The sequence below is a fragment of the Bos mutus genome, chromosome 9 (assembly GCF_027580195.1).
Source record: "Bos mutus isolate GX-2022 chromosome 9, NWIPB_WYAK_1.1, whole genome shotgun sequence".
NCBI classification, from domain to species: Eukaryota; Metazoa; Chordata; class Mammalia; order Artiodactyla; family Bovidae; genus Bos; species Bos mutus.
The window spans coordinates 28,088,538-28,114,070 of record NC_091625.1 but is presented as its reverse complement, the minus strand read 5'-3'; the positions used below and the strand labels follow the sequence as shown (position 1 = coordinate 28,114,070).

The window sequence follows — 25,533 nt, the reverse complement described above, 5'->3', positions numbered from 1 at the left end:
TCAATTTCATTATTTACTAAAGAAGATATGATAAGCTTTCAATCTAACAAGATTTCTTTTAAAATTAATTTCTTTTTTAGCAGGAATTTTTAAAATTGTAGCTGTTATAATATATGTGAGAATTCACTGACTCCCTCTAAGGAAAGAAGGTCTAAGGTGACACCATCTCTCACAGGTGAAAGTGAAAGTCTTTGTATATAATGCTATTCTTTCTGTCAAAATGTCCAAGGACTGTCATTCACACTCAGCACCACAGGCCCGAAACTTGGTTGTTTAGTAGTAAACAAATGATGACATTAAATGCATAAAATTTCAAAGCACCAATAATATCTCAGTGTACTACCATAAGAGGTCATTGTTGCTTTAAATGGTAAAATAAAAAAGATACTAAATATTCTCAAGCAGTTATTTGAAACATATAGTAATGCAGAAAGCTCAACATTAATGAAATGAGGATATAACTTTTTAAAAAATGCATCTTTTCCAAAATGCTGCCTTCCCCACCGTCACTGTCTGTGATTATGCACTGGGTGGAGCTCCGCTGACCGTCTGGGATAGGATGATGAAAAAACAATCCCCAGAACGATGGAAGACAGGAAACTCTTAAACAGATATTTCCAGTGTCCAAAGACTCAAATTAGCACCATGTGTTTTTCTTGTTGTTTATTCGCTAAGTTGTGCCTGACTCTCCTAAATTGTTTTTCATTTATATATTTATATATTCCACACACATTTTTAGTGGGGAAAAATTTTGCATTTTGCTTTCTTAATAAAACTGGAAATGTATAACACTCCTGTCCCTCATTTTTTAATACTTATATCTTAGTTTGGAAAAAGTTATAACATCATTGAATGATTAAATTACTTGATGGAATCAAATCTTTCAATTTAGATATTTATATAAATGTTTATTGAAATTGACAGATCATGAAAAAGAAATGTAGAGTTATTTTAAAGAAATAAATTATCTAAATACAAAGAATGTCTTTAGTCTTCATAATTCATTCATTCTTCAAATAATACAATGTAACAACATTTTGCTGTCTGTTGAACATTTAACATAATGTGTAAGACTTCTCCTGCAAGCAAAATATTTGAATTTACATATTATGTCAGAATAACTTGAAAGCGTATGTAGCATCAAAATAACTACTACATAGGGGACAATAAAAATAAAGTTTCGGATATGATATTTTTCTAAAGTGAAACATGAATGCCTTAATAGGTTTGGAATCCTTATTGCTTTAAGTACTTTAAAATAAATTAAGTACGTTATGTGGGCTAAGAAAAAAATTATGCTGTGCTTTCTTGTTTCATTAAATAACAATTTCATTTAATTTAAGTTTAATTGAAAAATAAGAAAATATATGACTTGAGGGTATTTTTTTAATCCATTGCTACACTGACTAATGGAGTCTCTCCTGCATCCTTCATGTATCTCACTAAGTCTTCTGTCAGCTTCCCCTCCCACTGCACTTCCACATTGCCCTCAGTGCCAACACATGTTTATACAAGTTCATGAAAAGCCTTTTCTTTTAATACAATTCCAATAATTTGGGATTTTTACACTAAGCCCTTGCATACTGGTCAATAGTTCACACAGATTTCTCTTCAGGGTAAAGTAGAAATGGGCTCTATTTGAACATTCGATACAGCAGGTGTATTTCATGGTTTTACTGGTTCACTAATATGTTCATTTTAATGATAAGAAATATTAGACAATTTGGAGAATGATACCAGGCCCATAGAAGTTACTGGGATAATTAGAAACTAAATGTATTACATTGGACTTAACATATTTACTTACATTTTAGGGAACGTAACTTGATGCATGGCATATCAGAATCCACATACCTATGAGCCTAGTATAATAGGAAGGCCAGAGGGCTAATAAGACCCCTTAGTAAGATCATAGTGCTTGATTGGGAGATCAGAGTTCTCATGCAGGTTCTGCTGCAAATTATAATAACTTTGAAAAGTTTCTAGACTATTTCAGTTTTATCCATCTATAGGGTGAGGATTTTGGACCTCATCCAAAAATCTTTAGAGTTTACCTCTAAGTGTTTCCCAGCTATAAAATTTGTTAGGATTTTACTGTATCTGAAATGAAAGTATGGCAAGCTATCACTGAGAAATTTAAAGTATTTTTTTGTATCTTAAACCTTTGGTTTTCATGGTCACTCCTAATAGGATTAACCTTAGGATATTTATAAAATATAGATTTTCTACTACAGACTCATAAAATCAGAACAGCATATGTATTTTTTTATTTATGTAAAGCTGATTTACAATGTTGTGCCAATATCTGCTATACAGCAAACTGACTCAGTTTTACACATATATACATTCTTTTTTAATACACTTTTCCATCACGGTTTATCTCAGGAGATTGGATATAGTTCCCTGTGCTATACAGTAGGAACTTGTTTTCTAGACATTCTAAGCTTTCTCAGTATCTCTGACATGGCTACTCTTTCGTATGTTGTTTCACAGTACAATTTAAAATTTTACAATAGAGAATAAGTTCCTTTCCCTTTGCATCAAAACACAGAAGTACATATGAAAGTTATACCTTTGAAAGTATAAAAAAATAAATGAATAATATGTGGCCTTATTGCAAGTAACTGAATATGCAATAGGTGGATCAATGTGTTTTCACATTTCATTATAGAGTAATACCTTTTTCCTTTAGGGAGGCTGGAACCTTTACTTCTTTTTCCTTAATAGGCTCTGGAAAGAAACATTGAACATGTGTTTGAAACCAAGATCAAAATACTAACACACACACAGTGGAGTCAATAAGCTATCAGTAAGGTGAACCAAGGTGGAAATGATATGATGTTTTCTTTCAAAAATAATTTTAATCATAAAGAACAGTATAGAGTACAACAAGCCATTTTCTAGTCATATTTTTTAAAATAAATGTAAATTGTAGAATGATGTACAATCTATGTATTCATTTAAGAGGATGAGTTTTTGGATAGCTAGGAACTTGCTTTGTCTGTGATTTTAAAAAAAACACATGACTTCAGCATCTAGAAGTCTTCCAAAACTGTTATAATCAGCACTAACTTAGTTTACTTCTCTCAGGCTATGTTTCTTCAAAAAAATAAACAATCAAATGGAAAACTCTGCATATATCATGTAAATGTGGTGTTTTAGTCATCAGACTCAAGTTAAACAGATTTCAAGAATAAGAGTAAGATAAATACTGAGACAGTTTCATCTATGAGCTCCCAATGTCTTAAACATGTGGTCCTTAGTTAAAGCAAATCAAGTAAAACTCCACTTATTCTACTAGGTTCAAATACAAAATGATTCTGATCATATCATGGGTTCCAGAGAAATCAAGGGGCAATGCCTTGAACAACATTATGCTCCCTCAGTAACTCATTAAAAATAGAAAATAAAACCAGTTCTCTGCCTTTTCTGCAACACTAAGTCTCAGTATCTATTTTACGGACAAAAATGACTTATAATACAGTGAGAAAGGAAGGAAAGAAAGAAATCAATCCTTCCAGCCCTTTTTTTTCCTATTCCCTTCTATGGTGTGGGATGGAATGCAAAAAATATGGTGGTGGTATTTGTAAATGAGCATGCCACTCAAGCAACTCAGAATTCACTGAGTTGAGGTGAGTTTGATCATTTTAAGAATGGATTTTGGGGTTCCATTGAAAAGGTTGTGTCCCTCAAAGCAAGATTTTCTCAGTATATAAACTATAGCCTTAAATAGCCATAGGCTTGTAGAATTTTTTTAATGGTTTTGGTGGAAAAGAAGTGTCCCTGTTGCTATTTATTGTGCTAAGAATAAATAGGATCCATTTTTTTTTTTTTTTCACATTTCAGCATGTGAAAATGAAACCAAGAGCCATGAATTGAATAAACAGACTGAAAAGCTTCATTAACTTTTTCTTTCGGGATGAGGGTGGTAATTTACTGTTTTGCATTTCCTGGCTAAACCAAAAGAATTAATGTGTTGTAAAATGAGAAGTGTTGATAGGGACAGATCCTTGGTGGGATGGGAGAATGCAATGCCTGGAACTTCAAAATTCAAAATCCAGCATGTTGATTTAAATGGATATCTGTATACAATTGTGTGAGATTAAAGTAGTTGTAAAGTACAAGACCTCAGAAGAGGGCCCATGGACTGCTTTGATTTTAAAGGAGAAAGAAAGAAGATGTGGAAAACAGACAGACTTTTTAAAACTATCTGAAGGCCATAAACCCATCACTGTAAATTTGGGGAAAGTCCTCAGAAAATAGAAATGATTTTTATTTCCAAGTTGCTAACAGGAAGATTCCTTTGCTGCCATGCTGGGTCATCTGCACTGACCTTCCTGCATCTCATTTCTTTTGCGTGTCCTTTTTGACTTCAAGGGACTTTGACCTGATTTAAGAAGTCTGTAGGGTGGTCTGAGCAGTCCCTAACTACCCAAGGATGCCAAAGCTGACCAAAAATGGGAGAGGGTTATATGGGAACTCTTCACTTCTGTGTTAGGAAGAATAAATATATCATTGGTTTGGGTCAGCTATTTACACATTTTTTCAACCTAACTGTCTTTTTTGTCAGAAGCAAAGCATTAGAGAGCACATTTTTGCATGTGTGTTGTTTGTATAAATATGGTAGTTTCTTTACATTTAACCAAGAGCCTACAGGAAGTCTTAGAAATCTTCATTATCAGGATCTAGAACATGTTTAAAGGTGCTGGGATATAACTTGGAATTCTCAAAATAATCTGGCAGGGAGGTGGTGATGTAGAAAAGTTCACAAAGAAACAGGAAGATCATTCCAGGTTTTCCATTCCTGTACCCTGCTCCCAGAGTCAAAGGCAATAAGGAACTTGGGTGAGAATTCATGATGAATAAATCACTAGGGATCAGATGCAAAGTCATTGAAAACTTACCATATCCTTAGTGGTAGCTTTTGTTTGGTGAGTGGGAATGGCCAAGAAAAAGTATGGTGAAGAAGACAAATAGAAGTTGGGGGAAACCTCAGGTGCATGGCGCTGGGTATGAATATGAAAGAAGATAAGCTCTGCTGAGAATTCCCTGGCATTAGATCCAAACATACACAAGCCTGAGTCACAAAACTAGTCAATAACTCTAATGTCCATCATATTACACCAATACCAGAGGCACCTGCAGGTGCTATTATTGCATTCTCAATAGAAGAGAAATAATTAATCTCCTTGTTGCCTGGTTACAGTTTGGTTTGCAGTTCCTTGGACCATCAGTGAATCCCACAAACTCAGATAAATTAGACCAGTTGTAAGAAGCAAGTTGCAAGACGATAGGGTGAATGTCAGAAGGACTACAACAGGAGTGTCTGATTTCTGGGTGGTCAGGGCCACTTAAGCAGGGCTCTGCCCACTTGAGGATGTAGAGAAGACTTACTATCCCAGAGAGTCAGTAGCTGAATCAGCAGCAAAAGCCAACAAGATGTGTCTTTCTCTGGCTCCTTTTCTTTGTAATGATCATCTCCAGCCCTCTCTATATGTCCTTAAATACACAAGCCTGATGTTCTCTGGGCTTCCCTGATGACTCAGATGGTAAAGAACCTGCCTACAATGCAGGGGTCCTAGGATTGATCCCTGGATCGGGAAGATTCCCTGGAGGAGGGCACGGCAACCCACTTCAGTATTCTTGCCTGAAGAATCCCATGGACAGAGGAGCTTGGTGGGCTGCAATCCATGGGACAGCAAAGAGTTGGACACAACTGAGCAACTAACACATTGATGTTTCTCTAAATGCCTAATTTACTCGCGGTTGTCATATCCCCAGTAAATGTGGCCCTAAATGATTTCTGTGTAATAATTCTGGTTTTAGAAATGCAGCATTGTTTCAATATGGATTTCCTAATATGTACATACAAGTGGAAACTATAGGAGACCGGCAAAGGTAGGCAACCTTTGGGCTGCTCCATGAAATAAGTAGCTACGTAGCAAGTAGAATTGCTGCACTCTGACTCTGCCACAGTTCAGCAGCAGGTTTCAAAAACTGATTCCAGAAACAATAACACTGCAGAGGTTAAAGTCACTGAAATTGTATGGGTAATAAGCCATTTTCTCTGATTTTTCTAGGTAAAGAAAATTATATTCAGAAACTAAAGGAAAAATGACAATAACATTCTTCTAAAATAGCCCTCAGCTTGTATATAACAAAGATAATCGAGGGCATTAACACAGCTTGAATTTAAAAAGAGGTTCATTTAAAATACTTCTAAATCAATAATCATATGTAATAGACTTTAATATACATGATTTTGTAGTGACCATGGAGACATCTTACAAATAGTAGAGGATTTAACACTGAGGAAAAAGTGTTCCCTAGGAAATTGTCTGCAATTGTACGTTAGTAACAACAACAGCAATAGAAATTACAAAAGCCTACTTCGTAGGCTACTCCATCAGTGTGGATTTAAATTGTCCCAGGTAATGTTTTCCGGGACAGATGTTTACAACTACCATTTCCAAGTAGTTTAGGCTGCAGCAGAAGTGAAGTCTTTAAGTAATAATTGAAATTTTTTATAATCATCATTGCTTGAAAGATAGTGTTAGAGGTAAGACCCAACGTTTCTGTTGAGTTGTTTTCATAGCAAACAATAATATACAGTCTAAGTATTCTCGTGACATAAATGCTCAACAAAATAAGTCTATTTCATACTATACTGGAAGGAGGAAGGTTTAGATTTTGCATCTATATATGGATTTTCCTGGTAGTGTGTTTCAATAATACTTTTAGTTTCCACACAAACAAGGACACTGTTTTTGTAAATTGCCAGATAAAATGAGAGTGGAGGTGAGGAGGAGTCTCTCTCTCTCTTAGAGAACAAGTAATCACCGGTGAAAAATGGACTGAGCTCTTCTGTGGGAATTAACGGGAGTCACCCATTAGTAAAAGGACTATGAGTATATTTTTCCACATTGTATAGACATTTGTCTATGTCAAATAGATTTTCAAGAATAGGTAATGAGCTCTATACTCAAAGCAAAGGTGCTTTGAGGAATATTAAAAAAAAAAAGAGCCTTTGTTTAAGGATTAGACAATATCTGTGTTAAAATGGAATAAAGGGGTATTAAATCCAGCAGACTTGACTCTGATTCTTGCTTTTGCTTCCCACCCACAGTGTGACATTGAGTAATTTAAATTACATATACCTCAGCTTCCTTCCTTCCTTACTGAAATGTATATATAAAGCACAATTTGCAGAACAAAATATATAAAGTAGAATTCAATGTGCCTGGCAAAGAGCAGATGCCCTGCTTGTGTACTTCTCCCAAATAATCCTCACATCTTCGTCTGGATAACTCCTCTCCCTTCATATTTGAATTTAATATAACTTCTTCAGAAAAGCCTTCTCTAATTCCTCAGACTTGATTATGACCTCAATAGAAAAGACCTGAAGTTTTATGTGACATTATTTTTAGAAAGAGTCCTGGAATTTGGATGGATTGAGAGAAAAGTCAATTCATTCAAGAGATTGAAGTTGAAAATTTAAAGAATGTTATGCTCTTCCATAGCAATCAGGAACCTGACAACACCAAAGCAGACAGCACATGACTAGGAGTCTGAAAATAGCAGAATTCAGAATTTCAATTCCCAAGTCTTCCTCCCTATTCCTAGCTTTGCCATCTTTGTTTCACCAATGATTAGCAGGTTTGGAAAGATTATGCAGTAAATACAGATTTAATGAATGGATAGAAAGAAAAGAACCAGAGGGCATGGCAGCAAGTCCTTCTTATATCCTTTACTTTCATTTTAACACTTTTCTTTTACCCTTTCATTCTTAATTTTTTTTCATCATTTTTCCTTTCTTTCAGAAATTATAATAAACATACTTTTAGATCATGGTGAACAGAAAGTAAGTATTTAGGGACAGGTAAATAAACAAAAGTTTTCAAATATATGAGTGTCATATGCAATTCTGACCCACAAATCTGCAAGGAGATGACTGACGTACTGTGGACACATTCAGATACTTTTGTTAATACGTTTCTAGTGTTATATTAAATTGACTCTATTACCTTTATCCTTCGGAACTGAAGAAGTCTTCCCAGATTTTTCTTTTCTAATTTCTGCAAGAAGAATCATGAGGAGAAAAGGTTACAAGGAATAACAGAGAAAAATGGCAAGTTCTTTACATTGTGTTTACTGAGGCATAAAGAACCTAGGGGCTCTGCATTGATACTCAAGATAGAGGTTTCTACTGGGATAAATTGCCTGTAACATATCGAACTAAGTATGCATAAGATAGAAAATAAGCCCACAAATTATTATAAGGGGCAGATTATGGTAGATAGAAATACATACAAATACAATTCTATGGGCTTCGGAGAAAGAAGATATGATAAGAATAATAGCTAATATTGTCTACTCACTAGGTATCACAGGGAATGCTCTCTACTATTTAGTCACACAGTGTTCACAATAGCCCTAAAAGTTATTTTGGTTCAGTTATTACCCTTGCTTTTCACATAAAGGGATTAAATCATGTTCCCAAGGTCATGTAGCTCTCATTAATAAATGGGAAATATGAGATTTGAATTAAATGTCTCTTTGAACTCAAACAAAAAGATATTGGCTCTGGTAGCTCAATGATAGAATCAGGAAAGGCTCTGGCAGGTGGCACAGAATAAGAGCTTGAGAGATGGCAAGGAATTAGACCAAGAGCAACAGAGCTGAAGGGACATTTTAGGACAGAAGAGAGAATGGGGAGGCGTGGGCTGCACAGTCTGCAGTCTGGCTGAGTCACTTGTAATCAACAGAATAGAGTGGAAGTGTTGCTGTGTGAATTCCTAAGCTAAATCAGGATAAACCATGTGGTTTCTATCTGCTTCTGCTTCTCTAGGGGCGCTAGCTCTGGGGGAAGCTGGCTTCCATGTGAATACTCCAGTCAACACCGCCAGGCTGGCAAGACTACATACAACCAATCCAGTTCAACAGCCCCAGCTGAGCTCCCAGCCACGAGCTAGCATCAACTGCCAGCCAGCTAAGCAGGCCGTCCTGGACATCCAGAAGTCAAATTACTTTAGATATCCACAGTCCAAGCTTATAACTGACTGCAATCACAGGAGATATCCAAGTGAAAAACTGCTCAGTTGATCCCTCCTGAACTTCTTGATCCTCTAAATCATGAGGAAAGTAAAATCAGCTGTCTTATATCACTAAGTCTTAAAGTGGTCTGTACATAGAAACAGTATGTGAAACAGCTAGTAAATAGAAAAATATTGTACCATGCACATTACAAGTTCTTCAGTACAGCCAAACAGATAACAGAAAAAAAGATTAGTTCTACTATTAAAACTGGGGAAGGTTTTTGCTGAAAAGATGCCATTTGAGTTTAGGTTCTTCAGTAGACTAGACTTTCACTGGTCAGGAAATAAAAACAGTTTATCAGGGTGAAGGACATAAGTCAGATTTTTTAAAAGCTGAGGATCATGTAAAAAAAGGACTCCAGGAATTCTTGATTCATAGAAGGATAATCTACCATCAATTGTGATATGGAACATAGGGAACAGAGTTCTTTGGAGGAAGACATTATCTTTGTTTTGAATGTATTTTATTTCATGTGTCAACAAGATACCCAAAAATGACATGTTGCAGGGAAAAGCCAATTTTGACTCCATGTTGGAACTGTTTTTTTCACTTGCTTTTCTTTGCTTTTGTTATTATAAACATACATAATGGTCTGCTTCAGAGAATTCTGCCCTTTTGCTTGACTAAAAATGCCTTTGTTCAGGACCCTGTCCATCTGTGGATGGCAGTGAGGAATAAACGAACACATCCCTTGCCTGAGGCTTGCCATTCTAGGAGATGTTTGCAAGATTAATAGCTTTCTTACTTTTGTTTCCTCACCTCTGCCCACATTTGTTCTATAAAAGAACCTGGCATCCAGATCCTGATAAAGGTTAATTTGAGACATTAGTCTGGCATCTTCTCCGTCAGCCGACTTTACTAATGAAGTTGTATTCTTTGCCTCAACACCTCATCTCTTCTATTTATTGGCTTGTTGTGGTTGAGCAGAGCAAGCTTGGACTTGGTAACAGACATGTCTTGCAAGCAGCTGGAAATACAAATGAAGTGCATATTTCATGCAAGTGTTGCAGAAGCAAAGCAGCTTAAAGTCTCATTCATAAATGGAAACTATCAATACAATTAGTAACAAAATTTTTTTAAAGGCTCTAAATAAATCTTATTTGCTTTTGTCACATAGATAAACTTGACTTAGTGAAAAACTAGGTATATAAGAGCAAAATAAACCAGAAAGTTAAAACCATTTTCTTAATCATATGTAATTAAAAGAAAAAGTGATGTCCTGTGTTACTTTTTACCTGCATATTTTAAATCCAATCTCACATAATTGGCCTGTATTGACATCAATTCATATATTGATAATAATAAACTTAATTTTCAGTTCAGTTCAGTTGCTCAGTTGTGTCCGACTCTTTGCGACCCCATGAATCGCAGCACGCCAGGCCTCCCTGTCCATCGCCAACTCCCGGAGTTCAAACTCATGTGCATCGAGTTGGTGATGTCATCCAGCCATCTCATCCTCTGTTGTCCCCTTCTCCTCCTGCCCCCAATCCCTCCCAGCATCAGAGTCTTTTCCAATGAGTCAACTCTTCCCATGAGGTGGCCAAAGTACTGGAGCTTCAGCTTTACCGTTAGTCCTTCCAAAGAACACCCAGGACTGATCTCCTTTAGAATGGACTGGTTGGATCTCCTTGCAGTCCAAGGGACTCTCAAGAGTCTTCTTCGACACCACAGTTCAAAAGCACCAATTCTTTGGTGCTCAGCTTTCTTCACAGTCCAACTCTCACATCCATACATAACTACTGGAAAAACCATAGCCTTGACTAGACGGACCTTTGTTGGCAAAGTAATGTCTCTGCTTTTTAATATGCTATCTAGGTTGGTCATAACTTTCCTTCCAAGGAAACTTAATTTTACCAGTTATACTATTGCCAGATGTTTAAAAATGAATACCACACAAAAAGTGTGATCAAAATAGCTATAAATAGCAAGCTAAATTTTAAATATTATACTTTACTAGATAAAAACTATTAATTCAAAGAGAAAAATATTCAATTTAAAAAATTCAGGGATTTTTCTTTTTAATTTAGGTACCTGAATATATCTAATCAAGACAAATAAATAGAAAATAGCATCTACTTTTTCTTTTAACATTATCCTCTAAAAGATAAAATGTATATATAACAATACTGTTTCTCTCTGCAAGATTTTTTTTAAAAGGCCTGTGAAACAGGCACAACAAAAAATGGAAATAATGGACAATCATGTAATAAAAGAAATCAGCACTAGAGTTCCTCCTCAGCACATAATTGTTTTGAACATCAAATAATGTGTATAAAGGAGATGGCAATAATTAATAATATCTTTCATTTATGCTCAGTCACTCCAGTCTTTTGGGACCCCATGAACTGTAGCACCCAGGCGCCTCTGTCCATGGGGTTCTCCAGACAAGAATACTGGAGTGGGTTGCCATTTCCTTTTCCAGGAGATCTTCCCAACTCAGGGACTGAACTTAATGTCTCTTAGATCTCCTGCATTGGCCAGCAGGTTCTTTACCACTAGCACCACCTTTGATTTGGCTATTAGTTATTATTCATTGTTCCAAATGATCAATACCAATTTTCTATTAGTGACATTAGGATATTAACAAAAATATTTATGTAGAAGTGTTGTGGCTTGATGTCAATGTTAAGTGTAGCTAAAATGCAAAAAAGAAACTAAAATTTGAAGGTATAAAAGATCCTAACAGAACTGTCAGGCAGTTCAGACTTCCTGGCTATGTGAGGAATAAAATTCAAAATTCTTAACCTTTCTTTCCCAGCTAGCACTACTAAAGGGCTCAATAATGTCACTTCAAAAATTTTATTTCTTTCCTCTTTTGAAAATATATAATTTGTCTGCTGATTTGAGGTATTGTTTCATGAGCATCATGAATAAGATCAAATATCCTTTTTTTTTTTTCCCTTCTGATGGAAAGAATGGTTTTAAAGAAACATCTGGAGCAATCTATCCTTATGTTCAATGATAGGTAATTCCTCAGATCATGTACATCACACCAAAAATTATGTTAAATTGTTGCATTTCTATTGCTTCCTAAGGTGATCTTACCTTGTTTCTACAGTGATTCAATTGTGATCAATTGTATGATTTTTAAATATTTAATATGCAATGCCCTACATGCATCTGTCATTGTTTTTTGTTCATCTGAACATAAAAGTGACAATCAGGGATATTTTAGAAAAAGTATTTTACAATATTTTATATCCTTTTCAAACTCTAAAATATATTTTATAAACAAATACAGAGAAAAGAATTTTCAAGTTGTCTAAATGGTTTAGCATTCTATGCTTATAATTCCCATGAGGAAAAATATATTTTGATGTTTTATGCAATACTAACTTTGAATGTTCCTGAAAAGATGTTGTCAGTGTTTAATTTTACTCGGGACATTGTTCATTAACTTTTAAGTAAGTATAACTTGATTAGGAAGCCATTTTTAATTTTGTTTTTGTCTTAATGATACATTTAATTATTTACCTTATTCTATAGGTTAGCTTCTTAGGGGACTCAGTGATAAAGAATCTGCCTGTCAATGCAAGAGACACAGAGACAAGGGTTGGATCCCTGGGTCAGGAAGATCCCCTGGAGGAGGAAAGGGCAACCCACTCCAGTATTCTTGCCTGGAGAATCCCATGGACAGTGGAGCCTAGTGTGTTACAGTCCATGGAGTCGCAAAGAGTCAGACACGACTGAACGACTAAACAGTAATTCTGTATATGCATCTCTAAAGAGCTTCCTTCAATTACTCAAGCATTGTCTGGTTCTAGGCAAGCTAGTCTGTGTCACCATGTTAAAACTGTCACATGAAGCATGGCGTAGAAATTCAAAACAACAGATATAGAACTTATTTAATGTGTAGCTTGCGATCACCATGGTGACAGAAGTCTTGTCCAATGGACTAAGTATTCTAGTACTTCTGACAAACTCTTTCCTATAGTAATATAGTTCTTCAAATTACCTTAGCTGAGGGACTTCCTGAAGTCATCGAACTACTATTTTCCTTTGACTGAATTCTGATCCAGCTTTGTAGCTTGGGTCTAAGAGAATACTAATCAGAATTCTGCAGTGTACTTCAGTGGGGTACATTTTACTTTATCTATGATCAGCTCTTTTAGGAAGAATAGTAATATGCAATTATTGAAAAAATAAAATAAGCATTCCTTTATATTTTGGGAGCTGAGGTAAACTGGGACACCTTAGGAATATAAATCTCTGAGCACTAAAGAATTTGTTTTTCAAAGAAAACTTTATTAGCCATGAATTTTTCTCATGTAATCATGTTCAACTTAAGATGTCAAATTTCTCATGATTCTTTCAAGAAGAAAATCTTTGTTAAATGATTAATTTCCTTAAGGGCAGACAAAGTTAGGTCTTGGTCATTTGTGTATTTACATATGATGATGAAGTATTGTTTCTTATGGTTAGACATTTTTACATAAAATCTTGCTATGATTGCAATGTTTGTTTCATCCTGAAATTGATATGCTGAGGCCTAATACTCGATGCAACAGCATTTGGAGGTGGGGCCTTTGGGAGGTGATTATTTCATGAGAGTGCAGCCCTCATGAAAGGGATTAGTGCCCTTTCTTATAAGAAGAGACATGAAAAAGATGACGTTTCTCTTCAATCTCTCTCTCCCCCTCTCTTTCCCTCTCTGCACTATAGAAGGATATAGTAAGACATTTGTTTGCAAACCAGAAAGAGCCACTTTATCAGGACCCAAATTGGCTGGCACCTGACCTTGGATGTCCTAGCCTCCAGAAATGTGAGAAATAAATTTCTGCTGTTTAAACCACCCAGTCTATAATATTTTGTGATAGCAGCCAGAGTTGACTGGGACAGATCTCTCACTCCTCACCCATTCCAGGGAGGTGGACATTATCTAGATTTTATAGATATGATAGTAGGATCTAAGAGAGGTAAATAACTTGTCCAATATCACAACTACTAAATGGCAGTGGGAAATTTGAACCCAGACCATCAGAATAAAAATGACAGCTAAACTACTACAGTAAGTGCTGGGAGCACAGTGGAAGATAAATTTGATAGCAGCACAGACGGCTCCTAGAAGTGAAGAGTGAGCATACTTGCAGCACCACCTCACAGCAATGCTCTTCATAACTGCCAGTCTGTCGGAGCTTTCAAAATTCTTTTCCTAAAGCAGAGACCATATCATTCGGCACATGCTAGGAAGTTAGTAACTATTTGTTGAATAAATTAGCCAAATTTATGGTGACCATATTTTATCAGAAAATTTACTCTTGAATCTTTACACAAAAGCCTAATAATCATATAATCACCTTTCATGGTTAGTAATTTCCCAGCTTTGCCGTCCCAAGTTGGCTAAGTTATCAAAGTAAAATGAAATCACTAGTACTTGATGATATTCATGGATAAAAATAAAAAATTATATATATTTCAACTCTACTTCATGTAGCAATTTGCTTTTTTTAACCTAAGAAATTTCAAATGGTGAATTTCCAGTGTTTAATAACCTCACACACCTATATTTGTATACTTAATTTCAATTAATTTGTTGCAAAAATCACTAATCATCTCTTCGTTTTAAATATAACATTTTTTACTTTCTATGACAATTATAATATTGTATATATTCTACGTTGTTTTTGAAATTCTTTCAATTAGAAATCTTCTACGAACACATTTATGTGTGATTTGATAAATGTCTCCTTGTCGACTGTGTTCAAATATGAAACTTGTTTCATGAGGAGAGATATATATATATATATATATAATTTGAAGAAATATAATTGACTATAAGAAAAATATTAACTTAAAATTACTAATATAACAAAATGAATAAGATTTTGAAATAAATCCTTCTGCTATTCAGTATGAAATGTAAAAATATAGTACTATGAAATTCACTTGGTGGATACAGTCTTTGAGATTTCCATACATTTTTTAGTAGCATTCCTGGTCTTTGATTTATTTATTTATTAAGTTTTGGCTGTGCTGGGTCTTCATTGCGATGGCCTCTTTTTCATTGCTGTATGCAGCTCTCTCTATTTGCCATGTGTTGGGCTCCTTCCTGGTTGCAGAGCACAGGCTTCTTACTGTGGTGGCTTCTTTTGTTGTAGAGCACAAGCTCTAGGCATGCAGGCTCAGTAACTGTGGAGAATGGGCCCAGCTGACCCGTGGTATGTGGGATCTTAGTTCCCAAATGAGGGATTGAGCCCACGTCCCCTGCACTGGCAGGCAGACTCTCAACCGCTGGGTCACCAGGGAAGTTCCTCCATACAATTTTTTAATTTAATGAACTATAATAATTTTTAGAGCAGATTAATGTTTACAATAAATTGAATAAAAGTTCAGAGAGTTCCCACATATATCCTCCCCTAATATAAATGACCTTTTCCATCATCAAATCCCTAATGCTATAGAGTTGTTACCATTGATACATAATTATCAATATTGATACATCATTATCAACCAAAGTCCACAGCTTACATTAGGGTTCATTCTTGATTTTGTTAATTATATGGATTTTGAAAAATGTATGCCATACATATACCATAATTGTATGATATAAAATAGCTTCACTGTCTAAAAATCCCTTCTGCACTACCCTCACTGTTCCTAAACCCTTGGTGACCATGAACTTTTTACTATCGCCATAGTTTTGCCTTGTCCAGAAAGTCATGTTGGAGTTATATAATCTGCAGGCTTTTCAGATTGGCTTTTTTCACTTAGAAATAGAATTTAATGTCCCTCAATGGCCTGATAGCACACACATTTTTAACACTGGAGAAAATTCTTTTGTATGGACATAACAGAATTTATTTATCCACTCACCTATTGAAAAATACATTTGTTGGTTCCTAGCTTGCAGCCAGGCTAAAGCTGGAATATTTGTGTACATATGTTTTCAACTTATTTGGGTAAACACCAAGAGCATGACTGCTGGATCATGTGATAGGAGTATATTTAGTTGTAAAAAAACACCAAACTGATTTCCAACATGTCGGTACCATTTTGCATTTCCTCCAGCAAAGCATGAGAGCTCCTGCTGCTCCACATTCTCTCCAATATTTGATGTTTCAATGTTTTGGATTTTAGCCATTCTAATAGGTATATAGTGGTATCTCATTGTTTTAATTTGCAATTTTTAATGAGTTGGTGATGGACAGGGAGGCCTGGCGTGCTACGATTCATGGGGTCACAAAGAGTTGGACACGACTGAGCGACTAAAGTGAACTGAACTGAACTGAATGATGTGTGACATTGAGCATCTTTTCATATGTTGATTTTCCATCTGTATATCTTCTCTGATGAGGTATCTATTCAGACCCCTTCCCAGTTTTTAGAATGGGTTGCTCATTTTCTTGTTGTTGAGTTTTAAGAGGTTTTTGTGTATTTTGGATAACAGTCCTTCACCAGATATGTATTTCACAAATATTTCCTCTTATTCTGTGTTTTATTCTTTAAATATTCTTGACAGTATGCTTTGCAGAGCATACTTAATTTTAATAATGTCCAACATATCAACTTTTCATTTATGGGTTGTGTCTTTTGTGTTGTATCTAAAAAGTAATCTCCAGACCCAAGATAACCTAGATTCTCTCTTATGTTATTTTCTAGGAGTTTATAGTTTTATGTTTTACATTTAGGTCTATGATCTGCTTTGAGCTAATATTTTGATAAGGATGTAGAATTCTTACCTAGATTCTTTCTTTTTCTTTTTGCTTGTGAATGTTCACTTATTCTAGTATGGCTTGCTGAGAAGACTATCCTTTCTCCATTGAATTGTTTTTGCTTCTTCGTCAAAGACCAGTTGACTGTATTTTTTGTAAATCTATTTCTGAGGTTTTCCATTTTTGCTTCTTTGTCAAAGACCAGTTGACTGTATTTTTTGTGAGTCTATTTCTGGGTTCTCCATTTTGTTCCATCAATCTGTTTGTTGATTCTTTTACCAACATCACACTGTTGACTACTGTAGCTTTATAATAAGTCTTGAAGTCCAGTAGTCCTAAGATTTTGTTCTTCTCCTTTGATGTTATCTTGGCTATTCTGGGTCTTTTTTTTCTGTATAAACTTTAGGATCAGTTTGTTGATATTCATAATATCAGTTTGTCAATACCACTGAGATTTTATCATGATTGCATAGAATCTGTAGATAAAGTTGGGAAGAACTGACATGCTAACAATTTGGAGCCTGCCTACTCATGAACATAGAATAGATTATATCTTAGATTTATATTTAAGTCTTTCCTTTTTGGTGCTAATGTAAATAGTCTTGCATTTTTTATTTTATTCATTCCAATTATCACTGCTGGAACATAGAGCAGCTTACTTTTACATATTAACCTTGTGTCCTGCAACCTTGCTATAATCACTGATTAGTTTTAGGAGGTTTTTCTTGATTCTTTATAATTTTCTAAATAGATGACCATATCATGTACAAAGACAGTTTTATTTCTTTCTTTCCAATGGGTATGTCTTTTCTTCCTTTTCTTGTCTTATTGCATTAACTAATACTTCCAGTACAATGTCGAACAAGTGTGCTGAGGGGATATCCTTTCCTTGTTTCTTTATCTTAATGGGTAAGCTTTTTGTGACTCAACATTAAATATGAGGTTATGAGTAGGTTTAATTGTAGATATTCTTTATCAAGTTGAGGAAGTTTCTCTTTATTTCTAGTTTGCTGAGAGATTTTCCATAAATAGTTGTTGGATTTTGTCAAATTATTTTCTGTTATCTATTGAGTTTCTTTCTTGTTTATCTTATTGATGTGATGAATTATATCAATCTATCTTCAAATGTTAAACCTGTTTTGCTTACCTAGAATGAATCCCACTTGGTCATGGTGTATAATTCTTTTTATGCACTGTTAATTTGACTTGGTAATGTTTTCGACTTCTATTTTGATATATGGCAAAACCAATACAATATTATAAAGTTAAAAAATAAAATAAAAAAAAGAGAAAAAAATTAAAAATAAATCTTTAATAGTACTTTAAACTTTGTATTGTATGTGTGCATGTAAAAGAAATTTGAGGTCTTAGAGTCTCAAAAAGGCTTTGGTTGGAGTAAAAAACAACAAGAAACTCTGCAGAACAAGAAACCCAAGTGTAAATTTCTTCACTTTGGAACAACAGAATTCATTTTGGTATTTTAAAAAGGTAAACTTGATCTAGTCAATGAATATTTATTCAGTGTCTCTTTTGGATTCTGAACTGGGAAAACAAGATGGTTGCCTGGAGTTCAGTCCATGCTGGAAGAACTTCATATAGACAGATTAAGTAGAATGATGGAGACACATACACATACACAGAGTTCTGAGCTCACAGCAGGACTGACAAACTCTACCTGATGCAATAAGAAAAGACTTCACAGAAGTACTGGCATCTATGGTCAACTATGAAATTGCATATAAAATCTGTTATCAAGAAGAGTTGGAAAGACATTTCCAATGCAAGGAACAACATAAGAAAACAATGTAGTGTGAAAATTCAGATGGCATGATTGGTGGGTGTACAAAATGAGTGAGAAGCATATAAGCAAAGGCCAGAAGTCACACTGAGGGTTGGTGGTAAGGAAATCTTCAGTACCTTGCTAGAGAATTTGAATTTATATCCTTCCAGTGATGAGGATGTATGGATGTGAGAGTTGGTCTATAAGGAAAGCTGAGCACTGAAGAATTGATGCTTTTGAACTGTGGTGTTGGAGAAGACTCTTGAAAGTCCCTTGGACTGCAAGGAGATCCAACCAGTCCATCCTAAAGGACATTAGTCCTGGGTGTTCATTGGAAGGACTGATGTTGAAGCTGAAACTCCAATATTTTGGCCACCTCATGTGAAGAGCTGACTCATTTGAAAAAACCCTGATGCTGGGAAAGATTGAGGGCAGGAGGAGAAGGGGACCACAGAGGATGAGCTGGTTGTATGGCATCACCAACTCAATGGACATGAGTTTGGGTAAACTTTGGGAGTTGGTGATGGACAGGGAAGCCTGGCATGCTGTGGTTCATGGGGTCACAAAGAGTCGGACAATATTGAGTGACTGAACTGAACTTAACTGAACTGAGTGATGACGAGTCTTTAAAAATCTTAAGTCGAAAATTTTTTTCTGTTATTGTATCAATGCAAATAAAGTTTTGCTCATAGGAGAATATGATACGTACTGAACTGACTGACAATACTTAGAAAGTCATTTTTATTTTGTTTGGAAATAGTCCAAACCAATAGTGAAACCACAATTCACTGACAGTTGTGCTACCCACACTCTCTTCTCTCTTGAGACAATATCTTCTTCTGTTTCATTTTTTATAGATTCTTTTGTGTGAGTGGGTTATGGGCAGAATTTCTGCACCCTCTGAATCATTATCACTGATTCTTATGGTTAAATTAATATTTAGAGAATCTTCATGTCATTTCACTGGACAGTCAATGGCATGCTTTGCTCCAGAGATGTAGTTTTTGAAACTTAAGTAAAACTTACATGTACATTTTGAAATTCAAGTGAAGTAAATACTTCAAATATTAGGATTCTATTTAGTAGATTTATATAATATTCAGAAGTATTTTCATGTTAGAATCTGAATCTGATTTTCCTGTTTGTATATTTGCACAGATTGTACTTGCAATCAGAAAAATAAGTTTATTCTTCAGCATTTGGGACAAAGTGGAAATGTTTCATGCATGGGAGACATTTCTTACAAATGAGAATTAGACAATATTAAGACTGGAAAAGTCTGTACAGAATGCTTAGTAAAATAATCTCAGCCTGTAAAGAAGGCTTTCAAGCAAGTAACCAGCCTAATGTCACAGAATAAATTTTTTTGGTGTTTTATAAGGGATAGACCAAGCCTTAAGTTTTATTTTGAGATAACTGTATACTCTATTATTAAGGCAAATTAGTATTTCTAATCATTACTAGGTTTTAACAGCTATTTCTTTTCAAGGACCAACAGTACAAGTGTTAACTCCAAGCTAAGAATTGATGACCATGGTTTTTATTGCCAAGACTTTTAATGAGACTGTAGATGCTTTTTATGAGTTACCTGACCTAGTAGCTCTTTCTGATATGAAATCAAATGAAATGAAACCCCAAATTTGCAAGTCAAAATGATGAAAAATTTTTGAGTTATATTTTGCCATTTCATAATTCCAAAGGAGTATCTGCACTGAATTTTCAGGTTTTAAAAACTGCTTTTCTTTAACATATAATATACCATCATTCTACAAAAAAACTGGGACAGTAATATAGTCAATTAAGTGCAACTAAATTTTATGTAGAATGGTGAAAAATTTTCATGTTTATTCCTGAAATTAGTTGATCTATAATGTGTACTTTACAATTAGAAGAAAGTAACAATGCATTTTTTATGCAGAGCAGATGATTTCAGATAAAATCTGCAACTTGATTTTTAGAGTATTTTAGCTTAAATTAATTTTTTAGCTTAAACTCCATTAATTTATTATAGGATATGACATAGTAATTGATTTTAAGTAGTTTTATTCAAGTTAGTGTATAGTATATGCCTACTTTTTTTTTTTTTCCTGAATAGGCTTTTGGTAGAAAATGAATTTATACATAAAAGAAAAAATTCAATAAAGAAGGGATAAAAAAATTCTCCCCAAACAATCTCTGTTATGGCTACTTAGGTTTGTAGCATAGCAGCTTATAATATACTTTCTATTAAAAATCCTAAAGGAAAAAAGAGAACAAACCCATAGGTTGTTTCAGAATAAAAGTAGGAGTGAAAGCAAATATCAATAGAAAAGAGAGACAAAATTAGAAGCTCAATATTCTTGAGTTTGTAAGGAAGTATTTTCATGGTATGTTATAAGGTAAACACTACAAAGCATTTCCTCAGTTTTTTATACACTCTAGTGCAGAGAGTTGGACTGTGAAGAAAGCTGAGCACTGAAGAATTGATGCTTTTGAACTGTGGTGTCGGAGAAGACTCTTGAGAGTCCCTTGGACTGTAAGGAGATCCAACCAGTCCATCCTAAAGGAGATCAATCCTGGGTGTTCATTGGAAGGACTGATGCTGAAGCTGAAACTCCAATACTTTGGCTACCTCTTGCGAAGAGTTGACTCATTGGAAAAGACCCTGATGCTGGGAGGGATTGGGGGCAGGAGGAGAAGGGGACGACAGAGGATGAGATGGCTGGATGGCATCACCGACTCGATGGACATGAGTTTGAGTGAACTCCGGGAGTTGGTGATGGACAGGGAGACCTGGCGTGCTGTGATTCATGGGGTCGCAAAGAGTTGGACATGACTGAGAGACTGAACTGAACTGTACTGAGTGCAGAATAGCAAAGGAATAAACAAAAGTCAATTTTTCTGTCTGGAGAACAAAACTGTAATCTTCAAATATCTATAGCAAATAATTAAAAATAGTTTTTACTGACCAAATCCTGGGGCTAGCGATCAAAATTTTCCGTGAGTAAAAATAAGATTTGCAAGAGAATTTTTATTATAAAGAGGATGAGAATGGTCTTTTATAGATTTAGGGATTTCTAAAGAACCATAAACTTAATATTAAGATGTAAATGATGATCAAAAATATGCACTTTAAATTGCTTTAAAATTATTAAATTACATTAAGTATTGCCAAAAGAAATCTGAAGTGCATTGTCATTAAATTCAGAAAACATATGATAACTTTTCTTCATATTTCACTTTGATTTGACTGGGCTTTAGAAATGGTATATAACTACATTCTATTAGTTTACATAAAGATTGTTGGACCTTAAATCAAGACAAAGTTCCATAATTAAAAGATAGATGTAGCAAGAATATATGCTTGATGTAAAAAGTTTGTTGTTTTTAGGAGCCTAAAAGATAGATACAATTTCCATTAGGAAAGTACTTTGATGAATCATGGAAGGGGTAAAGTATAGACAGAGTCTTCCAGACCCAGGGGTAGAACCCTGGTCTCCCGCATTGTGGGTAGACGCTTTACCGTCTGAGCCACCAGGGAAGCCACCATAGACAGAGTAGGACACATTATCCCTGGATACACTGTCTGTTCTGGTAATGTCAGGTGACTTAATTTGGCTTATCTAACAGCTAATTCCTCTGAGCCCAGAGTTAGAAAGGTAAGCTGGGGGTAAAAGCGGTGATCCTAGTAATAAAGTACATGGAGAGATTCTTGGGATAATCTTACAGTTTTAGTGTGCTTCTCCATGAAATGCCCACAGTCTCTAAGCAAAGGAATGAAAAAGATAGGCACCTAGGTCACATTAGGCAGAGGAGTGGTTCATTTTCACAGCCAAAAAGCAGAATTATGCAAAATGAAAACTGGAATGTGGACATTACACTATATCTCTCTGTGTGACTTTAACTTGACTATAGAATATCCTAAGGTTCCCTGGTGGCTCAGTGGTAAAGAATCTGCCTGCCAAAGTAGGAGACATGGGTTCAGTGCCAGGGTTGGGAAGATTCCCTGGAGTAGGAAATGGTAACCCACTTCAGTATTCTTGCCTGGGAAAATTCCATGGACAGAGGAGCCTGGCGGGCTACAGTCCATGGGGCGGGGGTGCGCTGGGGGGGTGGCGGCAAGGAGTCAGACATGACTTAGCAACTAAACAACAACAAAATGGTGAAAGAGAAGGGATGAGAAAGAAATTGCCATTCATGAGGTCAAACAACTGTGAGCACATTCTAAAAGTATTAAAACAAGAGTAAGTAATGGTGTAATATGTGAGCAAATGAGATAGTGGAAAATTGCAAAAAATTCTGTTGAAAATATATAAAATATGTAAGCAAGCAGAGTACGGTCACTTTTACAGATGATTCATGAGCTCTGTGTATAGACCATCTTTTCTCCGAAGCCCACTCCATACTCCTCACACCCATTCCCAGCGCCTAGTCTGTTGTGGGCGCTCAATAAATATTAAACAACCAAAGCACAAACTAATGTCAAAAGTTTGAAATTCACAGGAATCAATAGTGTTATTATTATCATTTAACATTTATTGAGGGTCAACAGCATGACTTAGTCCACATGTGAAAATAGGTTATTTTATAACACACATTAAGCAAATAATTAAATACAATATGTTTCAACTACACTTTCAGTTTTACTCCATTGATCTTAAATGTAAAATTGTTTCTGTTTTTTTATAATGTTGACACATCATGAATTATAAACATTTATTATTTAAATAAGTTTCTGTCAGAGAAATCACTACTGTAGATATTATTAACATTCACTTGAAAGTATGAGATCAATCTACAACAAATACATATCACAGGTTCTAAATAGACCAGTTCATTTACAAAGAATAGAAGAGAATCTGAAAAGTGTCTGAGGACAGTGACAAATACACAAAGCATGTAAATAGCAATTGGGTTTCACTTGCTTCTGCGAGAGTTTAAAACACTAATACAATGATGTGGGATACCACTGTTTACAAAATAGCAAAAAGCCAAAGAAAGACAAAAACTCAAGTGGACACAAATCACTATACTTACAAATTTAGAAATATTTCATTTTAAGCAAAATACAATTTTTATTACAGGAAATGAACTGCATTTGATGTATTTATGATCCACATTCTCTAATTTTACCCTTAATAAAATTACTGTGCTCAAACTTATTCTTGGTAGTTAATAGGCACTTAAATTCTATTTAATCATTTTTCATGAATATTTTTGTCATGTTTGTACTTAAGTAGATTTTGAAGTGATTTTTAATTGTTAAGAGGATGGAAAACTATACTGAATATTTCTGTAATGAAATTTTCAGCTTAATTTTGGGGTACTAAATTTTCCAAGTTTATAAAGTATGTTTTCCCTTAACATTTGAGACTTAGAATCTTAGAAATAAGTCATTCTAGACCAGCCTTCTCCTAGAGATTTCATATTCTGATACAAGGGATATACTACTTGAAAACTTCAGTGAATATAAGTTTTTTTATAATTCAAAGGAGTGTAAGATCAGCTAATTCAGCTCTATAATTGTAAAACCATGAACAAACAATAAGGATAAGGCCTAATGTTGCTATGTTTACACTTATACATTGACCTCACTGGGCAATTACTAAATTTTCTCTTTCACTTTAAGTTTTTAAAAAATTCACAATATAGAAGGTACAATTGCTAAAATGTAATTTATTAAAAATTTTTATCCATATGATGGTTCACCACAAGCAGTTTTGTTATATAAGAATACCTTCTACAAAGATCATAATAATGATGTAATTAATGATCAATTAATATTTAGTTGGGCTTCCCAGGAGGTGCTAGTTGTTAAGAATCTCCCTACCAATGCAGGTAATGCAAGAGCGGAGGGCTCGATCCCTGGGTCAGGAAGATCCCCTGGAGAGAGGAACGGCACCCCACTCCAGTATTCTTACCTGGATAATTCCATGGACAGAGGAGCCTGGTGGGCTACAGTCCACGGGACTGCAAACAGTCAGACATGACAGCATAGCACAGCAGCAGCAGAAGATGTAATTATTAATTTCACCTAGAGTTTTTACTTTAAAATGAAGGTAGTTGGATAATTTAATCAGTTATATTTTGGTTTCTGAGATATTTGGCAACTTTCGCCTCAGAAATCACATGTGATTTACTAAAATATCATAATTGTACAGTATTAGAGACACAGATTATTGAAATCTGCATCACCTAATATTCCTTTCTTCAGGAATTCCTCTATGTTTTATTCAACCCACAAGTATTTATTGAATACTTCCTACATGCCAGCACTGTCAGAGTCCCTTAGAACAAATTCTTAAAGAAAGCTTTAAGTGATATCATGCACAGGTATGAATGAAAGAAAAAGAAAGATGATATGTGAGTGATTTGATTTATTACTATTTTCTTCACCTTTTCACTCACTGTTAGATTGAAATCACTTAGAAGGAAGAAAATTAGAAACAAGGAGATGCTGGGACTCCAATCTACAACTCAGATCATTAAAGTTAATTGTCCTGACTGGTCTCCTGCCATGCCCTGGTAAGTAAGACATCACTGAATGCTTCCTGAGAGTGCCTGCTTTGATCTTCTGCCTAGTAACAAGCAAATATTACCAAAGATTTTCTTCTGAGAGAGAGCAAGATTAAAAAAGAGAGAGGGAAATTGGAGTTAGGAGGACAGGTCAATTTTGAAAAGTAATACCAAGGAGAAAAAAGTACACTAAATATGATAAATTAAATATCAAACAATAAATAAACCAAGCTTAATGAAATGTGAATTAACCAAGCTTAATAAAATGAAATTATACTGAAGTGGTTTCCCTGGTGGCTCAGTGGTAAAGAATCCGCCTGCAATGCAGGAGATGCAGGAGCTGCAGGTTCAATCCCTGGGTCAGGAAGTTCTGCTGGGGTAGGAAATGGCAACTCACACCTGTATTCTTGCCTGGAAAATCCCATGGATAAAAGAGCCAGACCGACTACAATCCATGGGGTCACAAAGAGTCGGACATGACTTAGTGATTATATCACCAATGAAATGTGA

At 35.1% G+C, this 25,533-nt stretch overlaps 1 protein-coding gene across 50 annotated transcripts in view; it reads right to left on the bottom strand.

The window, feature by feature from the left end:
• TRDN (triadin) overlaps positions 1 to 25,533 on the bottom strand; it is a 415,022-nt gene that overhangs the window by 78,979 nt on the left and 310,510 nt on the right. For all 50 annotated transcript variants that reach the window (XM_070376309.1, XM_070376300.1, XM_070376303.1 and 47 more), the window contains 2 exons: positions 8,025 to 8,075; positions 2,680 to 2,730 (listed from right to left, as the gene is read on the bottom strand). In XM_070376309.1, coding sequence (XP_070232410.1) covers positions 2,680 to 2,730; positions 8,025 to 8,075 — 102 coding nt within the window. The remainder of the gene's footprint in view (positions 1 to 2,679; positions 2,731 to 8,024; positions 8,076 to 25,533) is intronic.